This window comes from Pseudorca crassidens, chromosome 6, assembly GCF_039906515.1.
Source record: "Pseudorca crassidens isolate mPseCra1 chromosome 6, mPseCra1.hap1, whole genome shotgun sequence".
Taxonomy (NCBI): domain Eukaryota; kingdom Metazoa; phylum Chordata; class Mammalia; order Artiodactyla; family Delphinidae; genus Pseudorca; species Pseudorca crassidens.
In genome coordinates, this window is record NC_090301.1 from 33,370,110 (window position 1) to 33,398,028 (window position 27,919).

A 27,919-nucleotide genomic window follows, 5' to 3' on the forward strand; every position below is an offset into this window, starting at 1 on the left:
GCGGAAGTGACGCCAGGCGTAGCGGAAGTGCCTCCCGCCGCGGTGTTGTGCTGTGGGGAAGGGAGACGGATTTGTAAACCCCGGAGCGAGGTTCTGCCTACCCGAGGCCGCTGCTGTGCGGAGACCCCGGGGGAAACCACCGTCACCATGTCTGACCAGGTACTGGCCTGGGAGCCATACGATGGCGGTGGCCGAGGCCTTACTCCGCACGTCCGCCAGCCGCTCGGCTGGGGCCGGGGATGGAGGCGCGGGGGAGGGGAGCCGGAATGGGGGAGGGGGCGGCCGGTGGAGACTGGGCTGGCGAGGGAGGGGAGTGGAGTAGGACCGGAGACGCCCGGGCCTGCCGCGGGCCTTCGGGAGCCGCCCTGGCCCTCGCCTGGCTGGCTCATCACCCCTGTGCCCCAGCGCCTCCGGTCGCGGCCTCAAGTCGTCTCCCTTCTTTCTCCGGGGCCGACCAGGTGCAGAGAGCACAGCTTCCACTTTCCCGAGAGGGTCCGTGGGGAACCCGTGTGCCTGCCTCTTCAGAGGACTCATTGCAAAAGCAGGGCCCTAGGCCCCAGTTATGTAACGGGAGAGATTACCTGCCCCGGAGCCTCCGTGGCCCTGAAAAGCGGGTGGACTCCACTTTTGGGTTCTTAGTCTTTAGATAGTCTTGGAGTGGGGGCGGGGGGGAGAGAGACATTGTCTGGTGTTGCTGGGAACCTAGAAGGCTCTGCCTTCCGTTCGGATTGCAGCTGGGGCCGGGCTGTCTCTGCTCTGCTCTGAGTCCTTTTCCGTGTGGGTGTGCAGAGCTGTCGCCTCTTTCTTGTACTTTCCTATTTCTTACTCGGGATTGGTTCAGTAGCTCTCCAGTTGTAAGAGAGAACTCTGAATAATCAAGAAACAAAGTAGAACAAAAGTGCTAGAGCAACAGAAAGCGTTTCATCTGGGCGTTAACATGAAGATGACTGATACCTTTGAGGAAAAGGATAGGAAAACTTCGTGTATGTAGAGCAGTTGCAGAACATTTGCAGAAAGCTTCCTGTTATAGCAGAGTGCTCCATCTGAATGTTAATATCAAGAATTTACTTGGGATTTGCACTCAATCAGGAGTGTTTGATTTTATGTGGTAAGTTTTTCTTCCTCATCCTTTTCTATTTAACCATGTTTATGGCTAGTTTTTACTTTATAGGTTTTTTGTCTGGACTTTGTTTTGTTTGCTCAGACGACTTTGACTTTTTGAAGTATTTTTGGACCTTTTGCTTGTTTAGTGATAATTATCTAGAAAACTGTTTCTCATTCAGCCCCATAATGTACTTGAACTTTTAAAGTTAACACACTTATTCCCTTGGCTTTTAACCCAGTTCAGTTTTGTACCACTTGGTGAGAGCAAGTGAGGCTTTTGTGGATTTGTACTGTTGCGCAAAACGTACATTTATATTTTTAAGGTTAAACCATAATCTAGATTAGTTTTGGGTGGATCTTCTTACTAACAGTCTAGATTAATTCCCAAATTGGTATGGGAATGGCATTATAACTGTCTCCTTAGATAGTTGTTTACTTGGTTACCAGGGAGGAAAGAACAGGTGTAAATGCTTAATTTCATCAGCCTTTTATTTTGATGCTCAGAAGTGGCTAGGAAGCCTGTTGAAATTTACTATAGTCTGATGAAAGAGCAGTGTACAGAAGGGATTACACAGTAAATTGTAGAATTTATTGCTCCAGTTTGAATTCCAGTCATTTAAAAGAGACTTGAAGGAAGAAATAAAGGACCTAGGACACGAACAGGTGCCTCTAGGCCAGAGGTTCTTTAGGTTCTTTTCAGGGGGTCCTTGGGGCCAAAACAATTTTCACGATAATACTAAGACATTGTCTTTTCCACTGTCATTCTTTCATGAGTGTTCAGTGGAGTTTTCTAGAGATTGACATGACCTGGTATATCACAACAGATTAAAATGTATCAGTAGAAGCAGATGTGGAAATCCAGCTGCTGTTAAGCCAGACATTGAAGAGATTTGCAAAAATGCAAAACAATGCCACTTTTCTTACTAGTTTTGTTTTGAAAATATGTATTTTTTAAGATTGATGCTTCATTGCTACTTTCAAGAAATTGTGATTTATATACACAGTACCATTTAATGAGGGTAGCATCATATCCTTACCAGTGTTTCATATTGCTATTATTAAAATTTTTCGGGACTTCCCTGGTGGTGCAGTGGTTGAGAATCTGCCTGACAGTGCAGGGGACATGGGTTCAATCCCTGGTCTGGGAAGATCCCACATGCCGCGGAGCAACTTAGCCTGTGCGCTACAACTACTGAGCCTGTGCTCTAGAGCTCGCGAGCCACAACTCCTGAGCCTGTGTGCCACAACTACTGAAGCCTGCGTGCCTGGAGCCCATGCTCCGCCACAAGAGAAGCCACCACAATGAGAAGCCCGTGCACTGCAATCAAGAGTAAGCCCTGCTCGCCGCAACTAGAGAAAGCCCATGCACAGCAACGAAGACAAAACGCAGCCCCCCAAAAAAAAAGTTTTTTTCATAAATAGCAACATGAAAAATATTTTTAATAAAAATACATTATTTGCTAATATATATTGGGTTTATTATCTTAAAATGAATTAATATGTATATAAAACATTTCTCAGTTTCAGTGTCTAATACTGCAAACCTCAATAGATATAACCAACTTCACAAAAGCTTTATGGGGTTCTAAATAATTTTTAAGAGTGTAAAAGAGTCCTGTGACCATAAAGTATGAGCACTGTTGCTCTAGGCTGATTGACCAATGTCATTGTTAATAATAATCGGGACCCAGTACAATTTTAGTGTTGGGATGCTAAGGATTTAAAGAGATAGGAAGCTGAACTCTTACCCTGATGAGGCTTATGAGTGAGAGTAAGAATCCCAAGTTACTACTGTGCCATATCAGCAGCATGAGACTGAACCACTGTCCCCAAAAGACAATATAAACCAGGTTGTTTTAGAACAATGTATTTTCTGAGGCATCTCGCAGAAGGTTATTGTCTGTGCTAAGATATTGGAATTGAGTAATAATTTCAAGTTAAAATAGGTGGACAGGGCTTCCCTGGTGGCGCAGTGGTTGAGAGTCCGCCTGCCAGTGCAGGGGACACGGGTTCGTGCCGTGCCCCGGTCTGCTGAGCCTGCGCGTCTGGAGCCTGTGCTCCGCAACGGGAGAGGCCACAACAGTGAGAGGCCCGCGTACCGCAAAAAAAAAAAAAAAAAAAAAAAAGGTGGACATTAAAGTCACACAAGACTTGAATTGCTGGGTTCTCCATTGACTAATGAAAAATGATTATTTTTGGAATTTGAATGAAATAATTTCTCATAATTCTAACAATGCCATCATTATCCAGTGTACCATTATTGAATAATCCTCTAATACAGGTTCTAAACCTGAGGATCATGAATCCTAAGGGCTGAAAATCCACTGAAATTGTATGGAAATTGTATGAAGTTATATTTGTGCATGTGTATTTTTTTAGGGAGAAAGGATCCATAGCTTTCATAAGGGGTACGTGATCCCTCAAAAAAGGTGAAGGACTAACCTTTAACCAATAATAGAGACCTGATTGGGTGCTTACTTTTAGCCTAATTTCGCGTTGCAGCAAAACTGAGCACTTACATAGAACAAGAAGTTTAATATCAAACTGGTAAGGGTAATTTGTACAAATATTTTTCCTTCTTCCTTCCTTACATTCACATTTATAGTGTTTTTTTTTCATATCAGAATCATGAAAGGCAGCATGGACTTCAGCTCTTCAATTCAGGTCTGTTAATTTGTAATAATTGGATAACTGATTTGCTTCAAATGCTGACTGAATCTGTTGTAGCAGTTTTACTCTGTCCGTCCCCACCTCAGAGAGAGGGCGGGCAGAGAGGGAGAGAGAGAGAGATATTGATTGAATGATCTCCTTTTATCTTTAGTCAAGGATTTTGAAGCATTATGTAATTCTGGTTATCTGTTGGTACCTGACAGACTACTTCAAAATGTAATGGCTTAAAGCAAAAGTCTTGTTTTGCCCATAAATTTGCAATTTGGGCAGGGCTCTGTGGGTTGGGCTCATCACTGCTCCTTGATGTGTGGGGTCTCTGCTGGGATTACTCACATGACTGTGGGCTGTAACGGATGGGTTCTTCATATAGTCTCAAGGCCTCTGTTGAGTGCTCTCGTCATGTATTCTCTTGAGCATGGGGACCCCAGGATATTCAGACTTATGGAAGCTCAGGGCTCACAAGAGAGTGTTCTAGAGAACCTTGGGTGGAAACCCCAAGCCTTCTAGAACCTAACTTTGGAAGTCACTTCTGCATTCTGTTGGTTAGGCAAATCACTAAACCCAGCCCAGATTCAGGGGAAAGGCATTTATTTTTATTGAGATATATGTGACATATAACATATTAGTTTCAGGTGTACAACGTAATGATTCAGTATTTGTATATATTGTGAAATGATCACCACAATAGGTCTAGTTAACATCCATCACCATAATGGTTACAAATGTTCTTTTTTTTGTTTTTGAATTTTATTTATTTTTTTATGCAGCAGGTTCTTATTAGTTATCCATTTAATACACATTAGTGTATATATGTCAATCCCAATCTTCCAGTTACAAATTTTTCTTGTGATAAGAACTTTTAAGATCTACTGTCAGCAACTTTCAAATATACAATACAGTATTATTAACTATAGTCACCAAGGGAAAGGCATCTAAACTCCATTTCTTAATAGGAAGAGTAACAAAGAATTTGCAGTTATCTTTAGTCTACCACATTAATTGTATTTCTTTTGTTAGGATAGCGTTATTCCCTGCAGCATTCTTTATATCTCTCTGTTGTTGATGTTTGCTGATCTTTCTGTTAGCTTGAGATAGCAGGAGAATATGATAAACTAGGTGTATATTAAAGTTCATAATTATGTATACTATTTATGTCATAGAATAAGTATAACATACTTATAAGTATGTTAAGAATAAGTATTAACATACATAGCTGCATACTGTAGCTGACTTGAGCATCTAGTTAGTGATACATATATTAAAACATTCCATGCCCCAGGAGAGGAATGATGTATTCTGTCTTCTCTCTGACAGATATACGAAGTGCTGCTAGTAAATGTTGCAAACATATTGATTATAATGAAACATTTCAAATAAAATGTTACCTGAACATTATTTAATAGTATTTTGAAAACTGAGTATGATTATTATGTTAGAGTACTCATGAAGGGGACTTCCCTGGTGGCGCAGTGGTTAAGAATCCACCTGCCAATGCAGGGGGCACAGGTTTGAGCCCTGGTCCGGGAAGATCCCACATGCTGTGGAGCAACTAAGCCCGTGCGCCACAACTAACGAGCCTGTGCTCTAGAGCCTGCACGCCACAACAACTGAGGCTGTGTGCTACAACTACTTGTTGCAGAGCACGGGCGCCTAGAGCCCGTGCTCCGCAACAAGAGAAGCCACCACAATGAGAAGCCCGCGCTCGCTGCAACTAGAGAAAGCCTGTGCTCAGCAACGAAGACCAAACGCGGCCAAAAATAAATAAATTAAATTAATTAATTAAAAAAAAAGAGTACTCAGGGTTAGTGGAGTAGTTCAGATTTCAAAACTGTAAAGCAGTTGTCAAATATCTATTGACACTCATTAGCCCCCCATACCAGTTAGAATGTTTCTATTATAGGTTATATATTTAGTGTTGTAATCATTTATTTAAGTGCCTTTCTGCATTTTACTGTTTGCTTTCCAGGGTCAGGAATCAGGGTTTATTCACCCTTTTTTTCTGAAGTGCCTAGCAGAGTGACTGAATACTTAGTAAAAGTTTTTAAAGGAATGAGTGGTCAGATTCATTCATTTAACAAGTATTTATTGATGTTCCAGGCAGCATTCTAGGCCCTAGAATTGAAAGGTTGCCTCAGAAACGTGAAACAGCAGGTATCTTTCTCCTCCTCTTTCAATTCCCATGGTGTTTTGTTATTGAGGAAGGGTTGGTTGTCATGCAGTAGTTTTCCTTTTACGATGTGTTTGCATACCTTCTGGATCTTTAGTTCTATTAGCAATAGACCTAGTAACGTTATCTCCAAAATTGAATCATTTGCTTCTTCCAGGACATTGGGATATTATCCATTGTTATGGATAATAATAATCCTGCGCTGCTTGTGGGATCTTAGTTCAGTTCCCCGACCAGGGATTGAACCTGGGCCCAGGCAGTGAAAGCACCGAGTTCTAACCACTGGACCACCAGGGAACTCCCATTTTCTCTAAGTCATGTTTGGTATCCCATTTTGGAATGTATTAAAATTGTGTGTGTGGTTTTTTTTTTGTAGATTATTCTCTGATATTCTACTTTAAAAAAGTCATGTGGGTAAGGCCACACAGATCCTATTATTGAGTACCTTAGTCTTATGGTTTAAAATTTGGAATTCCTGCAACACGACTTAAGTTTATTTAAAGATATGTTGTATTTGTTATACTTTTATATTTTGACCATTCTTTTTGCATTTGATTGCTTTTACTGAGCTATTGAGAATCTGAAGGAAAAGACCTGAAGGAAGGAAGAGTGGAGTTCTGTTTGCTGGACCTGCTGTTCTCAATAGCCAGGGTCAGATATTTTTAAAGGTTTTACTGAAGATAAATATATATATGAAAAAGTGTACATAAATGTACAGTTTGCTGAATTTTCAAAAACTGGTCACATCCATGCAGCCAGCACCCAGATTAAGAACGACTGTCCAGGGCTTCCCTGGTGGCGCAGTGGTTAAGAATCCACCTGCCAGTGCAGGGGGACACGGGTTTGAGCCCTGGTCCGGGAAGATCCCACATGCTGCAGAGCAACGAAGCCCGTGCGCCACAACTGCTGAGCCTGTGCTCTAGAGCTCGTGAGCCACAACTACTGAGCATGCGAGCCACAGCTACTGAGCCCACGTGCCACAACTACTGAAGCCTGTGCACCTAGAGCCCATGATCCGCAACAAGAGAAGCCACAGTGAGAAGCCCATGCACCACAACGAAGAGTAGCCTCCGCTCACTGCAACTAGAGAAAGCTTGCACGCAGCAATGAAGACCCAACTCAGCCAAAAAAAAAAATAAATAAAAAAATAAGTAAATTTATTAAAAAAAAAAGAATGACTGTCCTGACTACCAACATAGTTTTGCCTGCTTTTATACATTATAACTTTTTATAAGTGGAATCATACAGTATGTATATATTTCAGTGTATGGCTTCTTTTGCTCAGCATTGTTTGGAGATATGTCTATATTATTGTGTATAGTTGTATGTTGTTAAATCCCATTGCTACATTGCATTCCATTGTATGACTGTACCACAATTTACTTATCTATTCTGTTTTTGATGCACACTGAGCTGGTTTTCTAGGAGCTGTTTTTTAATATAAGCCAAATGCTACCTATTTAGAGCACCTCCTATGTCAATTTGGATTGCTTTTGGACTAAATAACAGAAAATCTGATATATAGTAGGTTAAACAAGTTTGCAGTTTATTTTTCTAATGAAGCAAGAAATTCAGACATAAGTAGTTCAGGGATGGTAAGGCAGCTCCACCATGCCTTCATACTTCTTTCCCCTCTGTCCTTAGCAGGTGTCTTCACTCTGATGCTTGTCTCCTTGCCGGCAAGGTTACTTTGTGTCTTGTTCCAGGCAGGAGAAAGGGATGGAGCAAAGGATAAAAGTATGCCAAAAAGTATGTACCAGCAAAGAGTATGTCACCTTCTATCTGCATGGCCAGCACTGCATCATGTGGCCATAAGAGAAGAGTAGAATTTTTTGTTTCTTTCTTTTTTTTGGCTGGCAAATTTAGGCTTCCCTTTGTAAGGAAGAAGGGGAAAATGGATCCTGGATAGGTAATTAACAATGTCTGCCATACCTCTAAATCTGCCTGCTAGTACTTTTGGATACAGTGAAGCCAGTTTGTTCTAGGCTTTGCATAGGTCCATAGTCTAGCTGCAGAGAGTAAGGTTTATATAACCAGCAGGATTTCCTTTTCTTTTTTTTTAAAATATAAATATATATATATATATTTTAACTTTAAAACATTTATTTTTGTCTGTGTTGGGTCTTCGTTGCTGTGCATGGGCTTTCTCTAGTTGCAGCGAGCGGGGGCTACTCTTCGTTGTGTGCAGGCTTCTCATTGCGGTGGCTTCTCTTGTTTCAGAGCATGGGCTCTAGGCGTGCGGGCTTCAGTAGTTGTGGCGTGCAGACTCAGTAGTTGTGGTGCACGGCTTAGTTGCTTCACGGCATGTGGGATCTTCCCAGACCCGGGATTGAACCCGAGTCCCCTGCATTGGCAGGCAGATTCTTAACCACTGCACCACCAGGGAAGTCCAACCAGTGGGATTTTCAATTATAATCTTTAGTTCCTGAGAAGTTGTCTTTGTTTAGTGTTTAACTGCAATTCTAGGGTTGAATGTAAATTTACGGAAGTCCCAGTGTCTTGACAGCTTGACTTAACTTCAAGTTATGGAGTTAAGTCTGGTCAGTTTTATTTCAAATGTCTAGTACTGTCTCATTAAATTTGAACATAGGCAGCATGCACTGAAAAAATGTGTGTGTGTGTATTTTTAGAATTGTGGTAAATCCATTGAAGTATGAGGGAGATGACTTTATTGTAATTTGAGGGTTTGTATCTTTTTTTTTTTTTTTTTTGCTGTACGCGGGCCTCTCACCGCTGCGGCCTCTCCTGCTGCGGAGCACAGGCCCCGGACGCGCAGGCCCAGCGGCCATGGCTCACGGGCCCAGCCGCACCGCGGCACGTGGGATTCTCCCGGACTGGGGCACGAACCCACGCCCCCCGCATCAGCAGGCGGACCGCCAACCACTGCGCCACCAGGGAAGCCCGAGGGTTTGTATCTTTAAATAATGGATACAGTTATTAGAATCATCCAATTTTTTTTTTTTTTTTCGGTACGTGGGCCTCTCACTGCTGTGGCCTCTCCCGTTGCGGAGCACAGGCCCCGGACGTGCAGGCCCAGGGGCCATGGCTCACGGGTCCAGCCGCTCCGCGGCATGTGGGATCTTCCCAGACCAGGGCACGAACCCGCATCCCCTGCATCGGCAGGCGGAATCTCAACCACTGCGCCACCAGGGAAGCCCTAGAATCATCCAATTTAATCCTTGTTGAGCTTTCTTCATTAGGAAATAAAATGAAATAAACTGATGTACAGTGAGAACTATGGTTAACAGAATTTTTGGGAACTTTGAATGTATTTTTAATGAAATGTTTTGTTATGGAAAAATTTAATTGAACGCATATACCCATCTCTTGGCCTATCATATTTCATTTGCATGACGCCACTCCACTTCATAACATTATTTTGAAACCAACCCAGACATTGTGTCTTTTCATCTGCAAGTATTTCAATATGTATCTCTAAAAGAGAAGGACTTTTTCTTTTAACAAAACCAGGATACTGTTGTCCCACCTTTAAAATTGAACAGGTTTGTTAATGTCATCAAATAAGAGTAAATGTATTCTTTATTTTTAGTTTTCCCCAGAATCCCCCCTCTTTCAGAAGAATGAACAATCCTTGTACAACTGCAAGGGTCATTGACAGATTGGGGGTAGTTAAGTGTGGTGCTGTTTTCCTGTGATTGAATTGTCAACATACTGATTGCCATAGTGATTTTTAGCAAAGTTCTTGTTCTTTTGACTTTGAAATGGCACAATAAAAACCTTCTGTTGAATTCTGTACATTTGTAAATGAGGATTGTTGTGTTCTCTGTCTTTTCCTGTCCAGTTCTTCTTTTCAGATCCAGCTATCTTCTATTTCTAAGCTGTTTAATTTATATCTTGGAAAGAAGAGTTGGTAGTGCCTGGTGTCTGATAAATTCCTTTTACTGTTCCAGTTACCATGATTTAATCTCTAGATGACACAGACCAGAGAATTTAGAGGTTTCCAGTTCCTGTCTTTGATCTTGTACATACGTTTACTTTTCTTTACATTACCAGTTTCTTCTGCTCTGGGGGCTGTGTAACCTTTCCAGCCAAATCAACCAGCCCTCTCTGGGATTCTCTTTTCTCTGATGACCTGCTGTCCCACACCCAGTGCTGAATGCTTTCACTGTTTTGTGACTAGTGTGCCATACCATTCTGTATTGGCTGCTTTTTTACAGGGGAGAGAAGGAAAGAAGGCATACAAAAGACACTAAGATCACTGGAGACAAACTTTGGCCTTTTTTGTCCAAGATCTTCTCATTTTCCAGACTAGTTTGTCAAGGGAAAGAAAAAAAAAGATAGCACATGAAAAGTTGGGTGACTGCATTAGGCAAGCATGAGGCTATTAAACAAGTGGGTGTAGATGACATTGCTCTAGTTCTTCAGAGTTGGGAAGAGATCACCAAAATGGAGTGACTAGGGAAAGTGGCAGTTTATTTTTGGAAAATTCAAATCCTAGTATTCACATGTTCTTATGAAATTGAAGTGAATTATCTCTTATTCCCAACTGTGAATATAAAACGCTGAAAGGATTTTGTTTGTATTGACTATTGTATAGTCAATACAGTAGAAGTATGAAGCGTTAGTAAGATTTTGTGGTATGATACAGAAAATAGTGCTGTTAGCTTAATTCAGCCAGCATTAAATAATTGCCTGGTATTTGCCTGACACTACAGAGATTATAAAGATGAAAAACTTGGACCCTCTCCTTGTAAACTTGTAGGGAAGTCAAGACATAGAAAACTGTCACAGAAAATGTTAATTTAACAAGTGTATTGAGTATCTTCAAAATATATACTAAACACTGTGCTTGACCAGAAATACAGAGGAGTGTAAGGCATGCCAATAAGGAACTCAATGTGGTGGGAGACGCAGATATGCAAACATGTTATAATAAGACTGAAGTAAGCAGTATGGGAACATTTAAGAGGGTGATGAGGGAAATCGTTTTGTAGGAAGCGATGCTTGAGTGGTCTTGAAAGGCGAATAGGGTAGGAAAGGGCATACCAAGCAGAGGTGATTAACATGTACAGAGATAGTGGAGATAAGGTAGAGAGTGCCATGTTTAAGGAATTGTAGATCAGTGTGGCTGGAGCAAAAGATATTATTAGCAGGAGAAGTAGGAGAACAAGGCTGGATTGCTACGCAGGGACCAGCCCACAGAAGACCAGTGTATGTTGGCTAAGGAGTTTGAACTTAATCCTGAAGGTTCTCGGCAGATCAGATTGCATTTTAGAGAAATGGCTCTGGTTGTAGTTGGGAAGAATTAATTGAGGGGAGCTAGACTTGGGGCATTTGTTATGCTATTGCAGTAATGCTAATGAGCGACAATGAGCGCCTGAACTAAGGCAGTGGAATGGAGAGAATGAGAGTCACTAAGAGATGTAATTGTCAAAATGATGAATGATTAAGTGTGAGATTTAAGAGAGGAAGAGTAGCCAAAGATGACTACTAAATTTCTGTTGTGGGCAGCTGAGTGTATGGTAACCATTTATTGTAATTGGGAATCCAGGAGGAATTGTAGTTTTTTTTGATTTTGGTTTTCAGAAAGAGGAGTTAAAGCTAACAGAGGAGTTAGAGATAATTCATTCAGTTTTGGACACTTAAATTGAGGTGCCTATGGGGACATCCAAAGTGGAGATAGATGTTCAAGCACTTGAAAAAATGACTGAAACTCAGAAAAGTTGTCAGGTTGGTGAGGATGGTTGTGAGTCATTAGTATCTGAGAGGTAGTTGGAGTTATGGGTCACCCAGGAAGAAGAAGAAAAAGAGGATTAAAGACATGGAACCTAGAGGAGCACCAGCATTTAAGGAAGTGGTCAGGATGAGGAGACAATGGAATGTTGGAGGCCAAAGGTAGAGAGTTTTCAAGGAAGAAGTCATAAGTATCTGTTGGTTAAAGGTGAGACTTGAAATTTTCCACTGGGTTTAGCAATAAGGAGTTGAACTGGTAACCTTGGTGAGAGAAGTGTCAAGTGGAATGGTGGGATATAAACCAGAGTACAGTGGGTTGAGAGTAAAAGTGGAAACAGCAAATGCTGAGTACTCTCATAAGAAGTTCGAAGAAAAAGATGAGGCTGACTCCTCGAGAAGACAGTAAAGGGGGAGTGTTTTTAAATTGAGAATAAATGCCATAAAGGATATGAATAAATTGCCAGTGGGAGCATTAAAGGAAAATATTAATCCCAATTGGAAGGTTGAGGGGTGCCGTGGTACCTGGAAGAGTTTTTTTAAATACTGGACTTCAGGTGATATGTGGGATGGATTTTTGTGAGATGATTTCAAGAGAGGTTGAGAGAGGATATGTATTACAGGTAAAGGAAACAGGAACAGCAAAGGGCTGAAGGTGGAAGAATGTTTATAGACATGTTCAGGGAATAGCAAATAGTCCAATTTAACCAAATCCTTGGTTTGTAAAGGAAGTGGAGAGAGAAAAATGAGAATTGAGCTTGGTAATGGAGGAACTGAATGAGGTGCTGCGGAGTTTGGTTCTAGGCCTTAAAGCACCTTTTTGTTAGGGGTAGTTATACAGTCAGAGAAGCTGTGCTTTAGAAAGAGTTCTGAAGCAGTGTGGACAATGGATTGGAGAAGGGGGAAGAACTCTTTTGTTCTGAGTAGCCTCTGTAGCTACCCTGTCTAGGAAACACTGGAGCAAAATCACTCCCATTATGCTGATGTATTGCTGCTCCGGTTGCAGGGGGATGTTTTTCTCCTTGTGGTTAACTCCTATAAAGCTTCTTAACACCCCTTCTCTTAGTTAAAGAGGACTCAGGGCTTCTTTGCTCTTTGTTGCCCTTCACTGCGTGGAATAAGCTGTCCTTGTCCTCTCTAGATATGTAAAGGAAGAAGGAACTGTTAACTCTGAATATAAATTCATAGAAATGTGGTTGTGAGACTATGTTTGAAGACAGTCTTCTAGTTTTCAGGTGAAATACTGTCTCACTAAAGAAGGTTAATTTGGCCTGCTGCCATAATATGCGGTAGTCAGCAAATGTTGAAAGTACTGCAGAATGGTAAACAGGCAAGGTTTCACACTAATGAAGTCAGTTCTGTTATCTAAGCATTTCCCTGGACTCTAGCCTGTATCTTAAGTTTAAAAGCTACTACTTCTAGTTTAAGATATTCAATAAATTTTGAATGTTAAAGAGTTTGTTAGTTTTCACTTACTGGTATGAGATAAACAGGTAATGGCCTTGTTACTTTACTTCTGAAATACAGTATAGTTGGTTATATTCTTATCAAGCATGGATTAACAGCTTGAAATTGCTGTGAATCATAAAAAAGCATATATTTAAATAAGTGACTAATATGGTGGCCAAACTAAGGTAAAGTGCATGGGAAAGCTACTTTTTGTTGTTGTTGTTTTTTAAATTAATTAATTAATTTTTGGCTGCGTTGGGTCTTCATTGCTGCGCATGGGCTTTCTCTAGTGGCGAGCGGGAACTACTCTTCGTTGTGGTGCGCGGGCTTCTCATTGCAGTGGCTTCTCTTGTTGCGGAGCATGGTCTCTAGGCGCATGGGCTTCAGTAGTTGTGGTGTGTGGGCTTCAGTAGTTGTGGCTCACGGGCTCTAGGGTGCAGGCTCAGTAGTTGTGGCGCAGGGGCTTAGTTGCTTCGTGGCATGTGGGATATTACCAGACCAAGGATCAAACCCGTGTCCCTTGTGTTGGCAAGCGGATTCTTAAGCACTGCGCCACCAGGGAAGTCCCGGGAAAGCTACTTTTATCACACCATTGACTGAAATTTACCAAGCTACGCCTTTACTAAAAATGGCTTACTTTTCTTAGATACTTCATGGCAAAGTTGTTTCAACTAGTTTATTCTAACTTCATTTTCTTTTCAATATGCCTTCATTTGAAATTATCTTATTTATTATTGTATAATTTATAAGAGGGCTATACTCTTCTGTCTTCCAATTTTGTCTCCTCTTTCCTTTTACTACTTACTCTGTTTGGGCTTTTTTCTTATTCCAGTTTAAGTCTCCTAATTTTTTTTTTTCAGCCAAGCCTAATCTTTTAAAATCGGATATACTGCTTCAGATAGTCTGAAATAATAGCTGATACAAAACTCATTTGTTTTGACTCAAGACTACATTAGGCCAATACTTTGCTATTTGATTTTCCTTTCTAAATAGACTTTGCTTATGTTAATATGATTAATTTATGTTTCTTAGTACAGTTTTGTAATTGGAGTAGTTAACTTCTCCCAGTAGGTTGTGAGAAAATAATCTTGGATTCAACATGTTTGGTTAAGGATTCATGGAGAAGAGCTTCCTATGACTAATAGGAGTTGACTGAAGATAATGGTTTCCAGGTTGTTCCTTTGTGTAGCAGCAATAGCACCGCCTGGTAATTAATTAGAAATGTATATTACAGCCCTACCCCAGACCTACTGAATAAAAAACTGGGTATGAGGCCCAGCAGTCTTTTAACAAGTACTTTAGGTGATTCTGATGCTCAGTGAAGTTTTAGAACCATTACTATAGGATTTTTATAGTAAAAGAGACTTCTTTCTTGATTTTTAGTGATCTTTAGAACCAGTGTTTGAGAGAGTAATTGACTTAGGACCTTTTTTGCTTAATTGGCTGGCAGAGCAAAGAAATGCTTGCTGTATTTTCAGGGGCAAGTTTCGTACCGTAAGTCAAAGTAATGGGTGAATAATTAAAATAGCATATAGGAACTTTTATCTTTATATGTACTTTTCTTTCAGGAGGCAAAACCTTCAACTGAGGACTTGGGGGATAAGAAGGAAGGAGAATATATTAAACTCAAAGTCATCGGACAGGTGAGTTTCATTATTTTTCTCCTTTGACCCCGGAATGTGTGAATGATTTCTGACACACAGAGAAAATGATTTAACTAAGGCAAGTTATTTAAAAATGGCGATTCATTTACTACATATGCATCTGTTGGAGGCAGAAGAGGGTGATACTGTTTTCTTAATTGCTCTGCTAGGCAGATATAGATCACCTTAATTTCTTCTAATAAAACTTTTTTCTTGGTTAGCATGCTTCGGTGGCAAATATAGCGACTTCTCTTGAGTGATAATGCTAGGACCCTTAAACCAAAGGGCCTCTCAGGCCTTTTCTTGACCCCTTTCTCCTTCTTGGCACCTTATTTCTACAGACTCTGGCCTGTATCTTATTGACTCTTTTTGAGATGTTAACAGATAATTAAAGTTTAGCTGAAAATTATTGGAGGAATGCATCTTCATAGTTTTTTTTTTAAGGGACAAAAGAAAGAACTAGTAGACACTCACCATGGAAGCATGAGAGTACCATTTCCCCACATTCTCTGAAACATGGGATATTAGCAGTCTTTCAATTTTGGGCCAGTGTAATAGCTAGACATTTTATTTTGCATTTCTCTGATTATCAATGAGGTATAATTTTTTTGCCTATTACGTTTATATTAATCGTGTGTTCATATCCTTTTCCTATTTTCTGTGATCATGTTATTTTGAAAATTTTTATTAAGATATAATTCAGATACCATAAATTCATCATTTAAAATGTATAATTTAGGTGCTTTAGTATATTCACAAGGCTGTACAACCATTACCATTATTTGATTCCAGGACATTTTCATCACCCCAAAAAAGACACGGTGTATTCATTAGCATAATTCCCCATCTTCCTTTCCCCCCAGCCTCTAGTAACCGCTAATCTACTTTACTTTCTGCGTTTGTGGATTTGCCTATTTTGGACATTTCATGTAAATGGAATTACATGATTTGTGACCTTTTTGTGTCTGGCTTCTTTTATTTAGCGTAATATTTTCAAGGTTCATTCAAATTGTAGCGTGTTTCAGTATTCCACTCCTTTTTATGGCTGAATAACATTTCATTGTATGATATACCGAGTTTGTTATCCATTCATCAGTTAATGGACATTTGGGTTGTTTTCATATTTTGGCTATTATGAATAATATTGCTATTAACATTCATTGTAAGTTTTGTGTGGATATGTTTTCAGTTCTCTATATATCTAGGAGTGGAATTGTTGGGTCTAATATAGTAGTAACTTTTTTAAACTTTTTGAGGAGCTTCCAAACTGTTTTTAGTGGTGGCCGCACCATTTTACATTCCCACCGACAATGTATGAAGGTTTGTTATTTTACATTCTAGTTAATATTTGCTGTTGTCTTTTTTTAATAGTCATCCTAGCGAGTGTGAAGTGGTGTCTTGTGTTTTTGATTTGCATTTCCCTGATGGTTAATGATGAGTATCTTTTCCTGTTCTTATTGCTCATTTGTACATCTTCTTTGGAGAAATGTCTATTCCGATCTTTTGTCCATTTTTAGATTGGATTACTTGTCTTTATTTTTGAGTTGTAATAACTCGTCATATATATTTAAGATATTAGATCCTTATCAGATAGATGGTTTGCAAATGTTTTCTCCCATCTTTGGGTTGTCTTTTCACTTTCTGGGTTGTGTCCTTTGCAGAAACAGTTTTTAATTTCGATGAATTGAATTTATTTTTTCTTTTGTTACTATGATTTTAGTGTCATATCTAAGAAACTGTTACCCAATCCAGGGTCGCAAAGATTTATATCTATAGAGTCTTCTAAGGTTTTTATGGTTTTAGCTCTTACATTAAGTTTTTGATCATTTTGAGTACTTTATGAATGATTTTTGTATGAGTTTGAAGAAGAGTCTAACTTCTTTCTTTTGCATGTGGCTATCTATTTGTCCCAGACCATTGATTGAAAAGTCTGTCCTTTTCACATTGAATTGCTTGACATCTTTGTCAAAATCAATTGACCATAGATATATATGGGTTTACTTCTGGGCTGTCAATTTTATTCCACTGATTTACAGGCATACGTCAGAGACATGCGGGTTTGGTTCCAAACCACTGCAATGAAGCGGATCACATGGATTTTTTGTTTCCCAGTGCATCTGAAAGTTATGTTTACACTATAATGTAGTTTAAGTGTGCAATAGCACTTTGTCTAAAAAAACCAATGTACATACCTTAGTTAAAAAATGCTTTATTGCTGAAAAGTGCTAACCATCATCTGAGCCTTCAGTGAGCCTTTTTTTTGCAGGGGTAGGGTTTGAAATATTTAGAGAATTACCAAAATGTGACACAGAGACCCGAAATGAGCAAATGCTATTGGAAAAATGGTGCCAGTAGACCTGCTCAACTCAGGTTTGTCACAGAGCTTCAGTTTGTAAAAAAACATAGTATCTGCAAAATGCAATAAAGCAGAGTGCAATAAAATGAGGTACGCCTGTGTATGTTTGTCCTATGCCATGGAGTACCTTTTTAACAATTACTGATTTGTAGGAGTGCTTTATATTTTCTTGATTTTTCTTGTCTGTTATATATGTTGTGAATATTTTCTTCAGGGTCTCTTAACTTTTGTGGTGCTTCTTACTGTATAGATGGTTTATGTTTTTATTAAGTCACATTTATCAATCTCCTTTTTTTTTTTTTTTTTTTTAGTGGTTTCTGAGTTTAAATCTTGCTTTAAAATAAGGATTTCCCAGTGTCAAGATTAGGGAAAAAGTCTCTCCCTAAGAAGAACAGAAAATATTAAAAATTTTTTTTAATGTTAGCTCTTTAATTCATCTGGAACTGATTTTAGCTTATGGTGTGACGTATTGCTCTAGAAATTTTGTCTGTTTGTGAAATTATACATAGGACAAGAATTTGTATTTATTTATTTATTATAAATTAAAAAAAAATTTGGCCACACCTCACAGCATACGGGATCTTAGTTCCCTGACCAGGGGTTGAACCCAGCCCCTGCAGTGAAAGCGCTGAGTCCTAACCACTAGACTACTAGGGATTTCCCTGTTATTTTTAAAGATAATTATAGTTACAGGGCTTCCCTGGTGGTGCAGTGGATAAGAATTCGCCTGCCAATCCAGGGGACACGGGTTCAAGCCCTGGTCCAGGAAGATCCCACGTGCCGCAGAGCAGCTAAGCCCGTGCGCCACAACTACTGAGCCTGTGCTCTAGAGCCCACAAGCCACAACTACTGAGCCCACGTGTCACAACTACTGAAGCCCATGCGCCTAGAGCCCATGCTCCACAGCAAAGAGAAGCCACCGCGATGAGAAGCCCGCGCATGGCAACGAAGAGTAGCCCCTGCTCGCCGCAACTAGAGGAAGCCTGCACGTAGCAACAAAGACCCAACACAGTCAAAAATAAACAAACAAATAATTAATTTAAAAAAATTATAGTTACAAACAAAACATGCAACTTCCACTAACACGTATTTGTGAATGTGATATGTAATCATTAGGATTGGCTTTGAAATTTTTACAGTATGCAAGTGCCAGTATTTTTTTCTGATGGTTGCCTGGTAGTTTACTTGACAGTCTGGGTAGAAAAAAATTATCTGTGATCCCATATATCAATTTGACTGACTCATTTCACTCATGCAAGAGAAGCCAGACTCTGTGTGGTGACTTTTTATGGCAGGAGTAAGTGTCTGTTATTTTGTGGTCTACGTCCCTTTTGTAGGTTTTACCGTCTTCAGTGACACTTCAGTTGTGGGGGTACTTTTTGTTTTGAGTTGCCTTTGGGAGTTTGTGACAGTTCACATTTTCATTTTGAAAACAGAATAGGCATGCAGTTCTGAAGGAATGCATTCTTTCACATACATACTTTTACTTATGCTGCTAATTATAACACCTCAAACAGATTATCTTTATGTTCGTTTTATTAAATTTATTTTGAAATGGGTATATAGCAACTTTGAGGATGATTAGAGTATTTTAATAAACCTGTTAGGAATGCTAAAAAGAATATTTTGGTGGGAAAATATAGGAGACAAGGTATACATTTCTATTTGTAGTATATGTGTAATTAAATAATTTGTTTCAAGCAAAGCAAATAGCTTACACAGAGAGTGACTTTTTTCCCTCATACCTCCGTAGGATAGCAGTGAGATTCACTTCAAAGTGAAAATGACAACACATCTCAAGAAACTCAAAGAATCATACTGTCAAAGACAGGTTTGTATGTTATAATATTAAATTCAGTGCTTTATATATCATTAATTTTTCTTTCTTGTCAAAAGAAAAGTAATTCTTTGAGACTTCTCTGGTGGTCTAATGGTTAGGACTTTGCAAGAAGAAAGAGATCATCTAGGTGTTAGGATAAGTAAAACAATAAATATTTGTTTCTGTTTTGGTTTTTTTTGGCCACTCTGCGTGGACTGTGGAATCCTAGTTCTCTGACCAGGGATCGAACCCGCGTCCTTGGCAGTGAAAGCGCAGAGTCCTAACCACTGGACTGCCAGGGAATTCCCTGTTTCTGTTTTTGATATTAATTGTTATGCTCAGTAAAGTCTTTTAATTGGGGCTCAACTAGCTCACATTTGTCATAATGATGGGAGCTAAAATTGGAAACGAACGTATTAAGTGCAGTATGCTAGTAGGTACTTGGATACATTGTCAATTACTGTTGACAACAACTCTGAAGAAAATTATATGGTCTTTTTACCTCATCTGTATATTTTATTTTATTTTTATTTATTTATTTATTTATTTTTGCGGTACGCGGGCCTCTCACTGCTGCGGCCTCTCCCGCTGCGGAGCAGAGGCTGCGGACGCGCAGGCTCAGCGGCCATGGCTCCCGGGCCTAGCCGCTCCGCGGCATGTGGGATCCTCCCGGACCGGGGCACGAACCCGCGTCCCCTGCATCTGCAGGCGGACTCTCAACCACTGCGCCACCAGGGAAGCCCTGTTTACCTCATCTGTAAATGAGAGAGTTGATTATTGAGGAAAAACAGTGCAAAAGTGAAAACTAAACTGATCCAGAATTGAAGGTGCTAGGTTTGGGGAGATAATATAACATCAAGTTAGTATAATTTCTAGCTTTCTTTTTTATGCTTCAGAGTCTACAGTCTTTAGAAGTTTCTATACTCAGTTCACAGAGGCTTGATAATTTTTTTCTTATATTTGCTGATATACGAGGAATGGGACACTCAGTATATCTGAAGTATGGAATACTTACCCAATAGAGAGAGATTGAATCATCTTTCCATTTTGATTTTATAGACTGGTTTCTATAGAAACTTTTTTGACTTCAGCATAAGATATTTCTTTTTTGAAAGATCCTATAGTTAAAGAATATTCCACTCTTGTCAGTCATGTTTATTCTTTTTTTTTTGCGGTAAGCGGGCCTCTCACTGTTGTGGCCTCTCCTGTTGCGGAGCACAGGCTCCAGACGTGCAGGCCCAGTGGCCATGGCTCACGGACCTAGCCGCTCCGTGGCATGTGGGATCTTCCCGGACCAGGGCACGAACCCGTGTCCCCTGCATCAGCAGGCAGATTCTCAACCACTGTGCCACCAGGGAAGCCCAGTCATGTTTATTTTTAACATAACCCTGGAAATAATTTTTATTTATTTATTTATTTATTTATTTATGGCTGCTTTGGGTCTTCGGTGCTGCATGTGGGCTTTCTCTAGTTGTGGCGAGCAGGGGCTACTCTTCGTTGCGGTGTGCAGGCTTCTCTTTGCAGTGGCTTCTCTTGTTGTGGAGCACAGGCTCTAGGCTTGCAGGCTTCAGTAGTTGTGGCTCGTGGGCTCCGGAGTGCAGGCTCAGTAGTTGTGGCGCACGGGCTTAGTTGTTCCATATCCTGTGGGATCTTCCCGGACCAGGGATTGAACCCGTGTCCCCTGCATTGGCAGGTGGATTCTTAACCACTGCGCCACCAGGGAAGTCCCAACCCTGGAAATAATTTAAAACCAGGGTATTTCCTGGTGGTCCAGTGGTTACGACTTGGCTCTTCCACTGCTCCCAGGTTCAATCCCTGGTCGGGGAACTAAGATCCCGGAAGCGTGGCCAAAAAAAACACAAAAAATAGTTTAAAACCAAATACAGGGTAAGTTTGCAAGGTCTCATATATTTAAGTATAGCACGTATTGGAAGATAGTTTGAATCTTTTTGGATGTTTTTGGGATAGTATTGTATTGAAACAGTGAAAATCTTAACACATTTGTTATTGAGCAGAACTTTCTAATACTTTTGGACTAAATGATTCTTGATTTGTACTTATTAGTGAAGTTATTTCTCTTTAAATGAGCCATCTATTCTCTTTTAGCTATTTTTGTGGAATAAGTGATTAGAAAAATATATTTTAATACCTTTTGTGATATTTATAGTGCTGTAAATGGCATCACAGGTTTACTGTAGTTTATCTGGCTTGCTCCTGTGCTTTACCGAATTTCTATGATTTAATCTGTTTAAAAACCAATTTTCCTTGTACAGTAGGAAGCTAGTGAGGCTGCTCATCCAATATCTGACTTTATGTTAGCCTACAGATTTGAGAGGAAGCTATATAGAATAGTGGTTAAGAATGCACAGGCTTAGGAGCAGATTTAGCCTTCAGTTCTTGGCTAGCTTGTGTGCCTTCTCCATACCTTAGATTCCCTAGCTGTGAAATGAAGGTAACGTGATAATACCTACCTTCCAGGGCTGTTGTGATGAAAATTTATGATTATGTTTATAAAATACTTGGTACAGGGAGTGCCTAGTAAATAGTTGGTACTCAGTAAATGATAATTATGATAGAATTAGCTCTCTAGTTTTATTATGTTCTACATATTCTGTTGAAACTTTCATATTTGGTTTTTGTGCATCAAAGTACCTGTTATCTCTTCTAAGATTTGTATATTTGTATGTTTTCTACCTTTTTAGGGAGTTCCCATGAATTCACTCAGGTTTCTCTTTGAAGGTCAGAGAATTGCTGATAATCACACTCCAAAAGAAGTGAGTATAATTTCTTCTCTGATTCAAGGCATATTTTAAATTCTGCATTGAATGATTTGGTTCACTGATACCATTAAACTGTCCTTTTCTTGAATATTCTCTGATTTAACTGGTATATCATTTGTCAAAGAGAAAAATAATCTTTTGAGTTGAAGTTCCCTTGTATTGCCTTCAAAAAGTGCCTGTAAAAAGAGAGGTAGAAAGTAGAAAATGAGTACTGAACTTGTCATAAGGCACATACTACGTCTTTTTGAGGATGGACAGATGGTCCTCAAATTTGGCAGATTTCTGGTACATTTTCATGGTGATGGTGACCTTCACAGTTCAATTTTGACTTTTGACCCATTTTGAGAACTTAATATAGAAGCTTAGTGTATATTAACATAGTTGGCTCTATCATCTTGGTTTACATTTTTTAATGCTTCTGTGCCTTTATTTGTGTTATTGTATGTATGGACTGTTTTCTCTGTTTATATATTCCACCCTCTCTATTCCCATCCCCACTGCCACCCCCCAGGCATCTGAAAGTAATAAAGTGTGAGAGAGAATGTGTGTATTTATATTTACACAGATTCCCCCCTCCAAATACAAAATAACATTTTTGATATTTCTGATAGTGGGAACAGTATATGGTTATTATTAGTTTTTTGGTTTAAAAACATTTCAAACTTACAGAATTATGAGACTAGTATAATATTCTCCTTTATAACCTTTTTCCTAGATGCACCAGTTATTAACATTGTGCTATGTTTGCTTTTTTGTTCTCTCTGTATATACAGATTATCATTATTGGTGGGCCATTTGATATGGGCCCTTTATCCCTAAATATTTCAGTGTTATTGTTCTCCTAAGAGCCACAGTTAAATTATCTAATTTAAGTGATTTAACCTTGATACAATACTGTAATTGAATATACAATCAAAATAGTCTGATTTTACCATCTGTCTCAGTGAGGTCCTTTATAGCGCCCTCCCTTTTTTTTTTTTTTTTTAACTTGACCTGGGATCTCATCCAGGATATGCATTCTAACTAGTTATCATGCCTCTTAGCTTTAATGTGGAACAGTTACTCAGTCTTCGTTTTTCATCACACTGACATTTTTTAAAAGAATTCAGGCCAGCTATATTTTAGAATGTCCTTCAATTTGGGTTTGTCTGTTGTTTCCTCATGATTAGATTCAGTTTTGCATTTTTGGTAGGAGTAGCACAGAGTGAAGCTGTGAAATTCTGAGTGCATCGTATCAGGAGTTAGATGATGTCCATTTGTCCTGCTATGGGTAATATTAACTTTGGTCATGTAGTTAAGATGGTAACTGCCAGATTTCTTATCCATTGTAAAGTTATCATTTTCTTTTGTAATTAATAAGTAATTTGTGGGGAGATACTTTGAAACTGTGTGAATAATGACGTTCTTTAGATATTGGCCAGTGGGGACCCCTTCAATTTGGCGTCTTTCCTTTTTGATACCTCTCCATCTCTTTAGAAAGTTTTTATTTTGAAATAATCTTCAATTTACAGAAAATTTGCAAGAATAGTCCAAAAAACTGTACTCTTTTCCGCTTAGATTCACCAGTTTTTAACATTTTGCTACCTATGCTTTATTATTCCCCTCCCCCCACATATAATATATGCGTGTGTATATATATGTATATATCATCCAAACCACTTGGGAGTGGGTTGCATGCACCATGCCATTTACTAAATATTTTAGTGTGTATTTCTTAAGAATAAGTATATTCTTTTACATAACCACAGTACTGTTAATAAAATTCAGGACACTTAACACTGTTAGAAAACTTTAGTCTTCAACCTAATTTTGTCATCTGTCCCAATTATGCCTCTTATAATAAATTTTCTCCCTTGTCACAGGATCCAGTTCAGTATCAACATATTTTATTTAGGGGTCTCTTTAATTATCTTTAATTTGGAACAGTTCTTCAGCCTGTCTTTGTCTTCATGACATTTACAGTTTTGAAGAATACAAACCAGGTATTTTCTAAAAAGTCTCTCAATTTGGGCTGTTCTGTTTCTTCATGACTAGAGTCGGATTATGTATTTTGGGCTGGAATACTACATAAATGGTGATGTGTCTTTCTCAGGGCATAATATCTGGAGTATCTGAAGTCCCTTATCATTGAGTTTAACAGTTGTCTTTTTCCTTTACTGTGTAGTTACTATTTTTCCTGTTTTAATTGAGTAATTTGTGGGCACATACTTTGAAACTATGTGACTATCCTTTTTCTCATCAAACTTTTCCCTGTAGGTTTAGTATCTACGCACTTTCTTAAGTACTTCCTTACTGTCTGGCACAAGATATTCCAAACTCATGTTGTATTTTCCCTGTCCTAGCTTGGCATAATCTCTGCAACACAGAAGATACTTAATACATTTTAGTGACACCTCCCTCACTATCATTAAGAGATTTATCTTCTTAGAAGAAGAATAATGGGGCAGTGGGAGAGACTAGGTATTTAGGGAGTGACCTCTTTGTACTGTTGTTTACTCATCTCTGCTAATGTATTACTTTTTTTTTTGAATTTATTTATTTTTGGCTGTGTTGGGTCTTCGCGGTCTTTAGTTGCGGCGAGCGGGGGGCTACTTTTCGTTGCGGTGCATGGGTTTCTCATTGTGGTGGCTTATCTTTGTTGTGGAGCATGGGCTCTAGGCACGCAGGCTCAGTAGTTGTGGCTTGTGGGCTCTAGAGCACAGGTGCAGTAGTTGTGGCACACGGGCTTAGTTGCTCTGCAGCATGTGGGATCTTCCTGGACCAGGGATTGAACCCGTGTCCCCTGCATTGGCAGGCAGATTCTTAACCCCTGTGCCACCAGGGAAGTCCCTCTGCTAATGTACTCCTTAAAGCTGATGGCTTCATATTCTCCATAGTTTGAGGACATGTGCTGCCTTCCTGATTTAAAGGTTCCTTGTAATGTTTGGAATTTTAGTCCTTGCAGTATTTACCAGGCTATATGTGCAATTAAAATTAAATTTTAATAGCCTCTTTAATAATTATTTTAATATTCATATGTCTATCACAATCAAGATACCCATAATACTAGAGCCAATTAATCACTTTAAAAAAATTTCTAAATCCACTTAAATCTATGTTTTATTTTTAGATTTCTTAGCATATTTTAAATTTTTTTTTTTTTTTTTTTTGCGGTACGCGGGCCTCTCACCGTTGTGGCCTCTCCTGTTGTGGAGCACAGGCTCCAGACGCGCCGGCTCAGTGGCCATGGTTCACGGGCGCAGCCGCTCCGCGGCATGTGGGATCTTCCCAGACCGGCGCACGAACCCGTGTCCCCTGCATCGGCAGGCAGACTCTCAACCACTGCGCCACCAGGGAAGCCCCCTTAGCATATTTTAATTTTCACATTTTGTAATTCAGCACAAAATTGTCACCTATAAAATACTGATCTTGGACTTTCCTTTGAAATGTTATTTTTAATTTCTTTTGTGATCCACTATAGTTCATTGGAAACAGTGATAGTTTTTGTCTTCAGTCTGCCTGTTAACAGTGCTCCTTAACTCTGTCTGCACATCAGAATCAACAGATGTACAGTCCTTTGCAAGCCTCACTGAGTGTAACACCTGGGTTTCTATGCCACACCAAGCCCCCTTATGTACTCTTTCATTTTTTAAATAAAGAATACTTGTGTTAAAAATAAATAAACGTATTAGAAAACCAAACTACCAAAGTATATAAAATGGAAAATACACTTTAGATATCTCTTCATTCCCATTTCTCAGAGGCAACCATTATTAATAATGTCTTTTAGAAAAAAATTCCAGAATATTTCAATGCATATAAAGCACATTAAAATAAACAACTTAATTGCTTATACTTGCTTAATGTTCTGTATAAGGCATTTTAAAGGGTCTTTTTTCTTCTTCTTTTCCTTTCCTTTTCTGTAAGAGTTGAGAAGGACTGGTCTGAAAAATCTAGCTTATACAATTGGAGGTGTCAAATAAGAGTAGAAGTATAGTAAGTTTTCTTCATTGAGTGGTTACTATCAAAGAAAATAATAGTTATATGCCAGAAGGAATTGTAGATGACAAAGCAAACCACTTAGAAATGAATCCTTAGGCAGTATTTTTCTAACTAAAACCACATATATTTCAAAGTGAGATCAGGTTTTTTGAAAGAGATTCTATCAAGTAATTACATCTAGAAGTAAAATGCGTTTTAGAAAATATGCCATCAAACTATTATTTAAACTATTATATACATGTTTGATTAGATTTAAAACTCCCTTAAGGTACTTTTCAGAAACACTTAAATTTTATATGGTGAATAAACTGGGACGTGAAGTTGGCTCAGCAAAATAACATGAATGACTACATAGACATAGTATCAGAGGAAAAGATATACCTCTCTGTTCTTTAAAACTTGGTTGTTTTGGGCTTTCCTGGTGGCACAGTGGTTGAGAGTCTGCCTGCCGATGCAGGGGACACGGGTTCGTGCCCCAGTCCAGGAAGATCCCACATACCGCGGAGCAGCTGGGCCCGTGAGCCATGGCCTCTGAGCCTGCGCGTCTGGAGCCTGTGCTCCGCAACGGGAGACGCCACAACAGTGAGAGGCCCGCATACCACAAAGAAAAACAAAACAAAACAAAGCAAACTTGTTTGTTTGTTTGTTTTGTTTTGTTTTGGCTGTGCCATGCGGCATATGGGATCTTAGTTCCATGACCAGGGATTGAACCCATGCCCCTTCATTGGAAGCACAGTCTTAACCACTGGACCACCAGGGAAGTCCCCCTCTCTGTTCTTTAGATTAAAGGAAACAGTATTCTTTTTTTTTTTTTTTTAATAAATTCATTTATTTATTTACGGCTGCGTTGGGTCTTCGTTGCCGTGTGCGGGCTTTCTCTAGTTGTGGCGAGTGGGTTCGTTGCGGTGCACGGGCTTCTCATTGCGGTGGCTTTTCTTGTTGCGGAGCATGGGCTCTAGGCGTGCGGGCTTCAGTAGTTGTGGTGCGTGGGCTCAGTAGTTGTGGCTCACGGCCTCTAGAGCACAGGCTCAGTAGTCATGGTGCATGGGCTTAGTTGCTCTGCGGCATGTGGGATTTTCCCGGACCAGGGCTCAAACCTGTGTCCCCTGCATTGGCAGGCGGATTCTTAACCACTGCGCCACCAGGGAAGCCTGGAAACAGTATTCTTAATTTTAGAACAGGATAACTATGGATTACTTCTGTATCTTTTTGCACTTTAAAACAGTGGCCACATAATTGCAGCCAATTAAAAAAATAGTACTTTTATATTGTACTACTAACACTTTTCTTTTCTCTTACAGTTGGGAATGGAGGAAGAAGATGTGATTGAAGTTTATCAGGAACAAACAGGGGGTCGTTCAACAATTTAGATATTTTTATTTTTTCTTTTCCCTTAATCCTTTTTTATTTTTAAAAATAGTTCTTTTGTAATGTGGTGTTCAAAACAGAATTGAAAACTGGCACCCCATCTCTTTAGAACATCTGGTAATTTGAATTCTAGTGCCCATTATTCATTATTGTTTGTTTTCATTGTGCTGATTTTTGGTGATCAAACCTCAGCCCCATTCATATCGCCCTCTCCTTTTTAAAAATTATGTGTGTGCACAGAGAGGCCGCCTTTTCCAGGACTGTGCATTTACAGGCTTGTGACAAATAAGATTGACTAATGCGAGTGTTCATAATGACTTTCCAATTGGCCCTGAAGTTCTAGCATGTGATTGCTTCACTCCTGGACTGTGACTTTCAGTGGGAGATGGAAGTTTTTCAGAGAACTGAACTGTGGAAAAATGACCTTTCCTTAACTTGAAGCTACTTCTAAAATCTGAGGGTCTGGACCAAAAGAAGAGGAATATCAGGTTGGAGTCAAGGTGGCAGAGGTGGTGAAAATAATGACTAACTCCAAAGATGGCTTCACTGAAGAGAAAGCATTTTAAGATGAAAGAAAAATCTTGTCAGAAGATCCCAGAAAAGTTCTAATTTTCATTAGCAGTTAAAGTTATTCATGCAGAAGTGTATACAGCAGAACGCTGCTCTTTTTGACTTTATTTGTACTTTTTGGCCTGGGATATGGGTTTTAAATGGACATTGTCTGTACCAGCTTCATTAAAATAAACAAAATATTTGTAAAAACCGTACCAATGTTCATTTTTTTCATTTTATTTTTAATTGTACAGAAGGAAAAAAGAAAATGCTTAAAACATGAGGTTTTCTTGCATAATACTGGAAATTATTGTTTGTACATGGTACACATGTTTTCTT

General features: G+C 39.4%; 1 protein-coding gene across 1 annotated transcript; it reads left to right on the plus strand.

The window, feature by feature from the left end:
* On the plus strand, positions 1-27,795 carry SUMO1 (small ubiquitin like modifier 1). Its single transcript, XM_067740971.1, has 5 exons — positions 1-159; positions 14,650-14,724; positions 18,834-18,911; positions 21,602-21,673; positions 26,962-27,795. Exons 1-5 carry the CDS (start codon positions 148-150, stop codon positions 27,028-27,030), a joined length of 306 nt encoding a protein of 101 aa, XP_067597072.1. The 5' UTR covers positions 1-147; the 3' UTR covers positions 27,031-27,795.
* Positions 27,796-27,919: the final 124 nt, after the last annotated feature.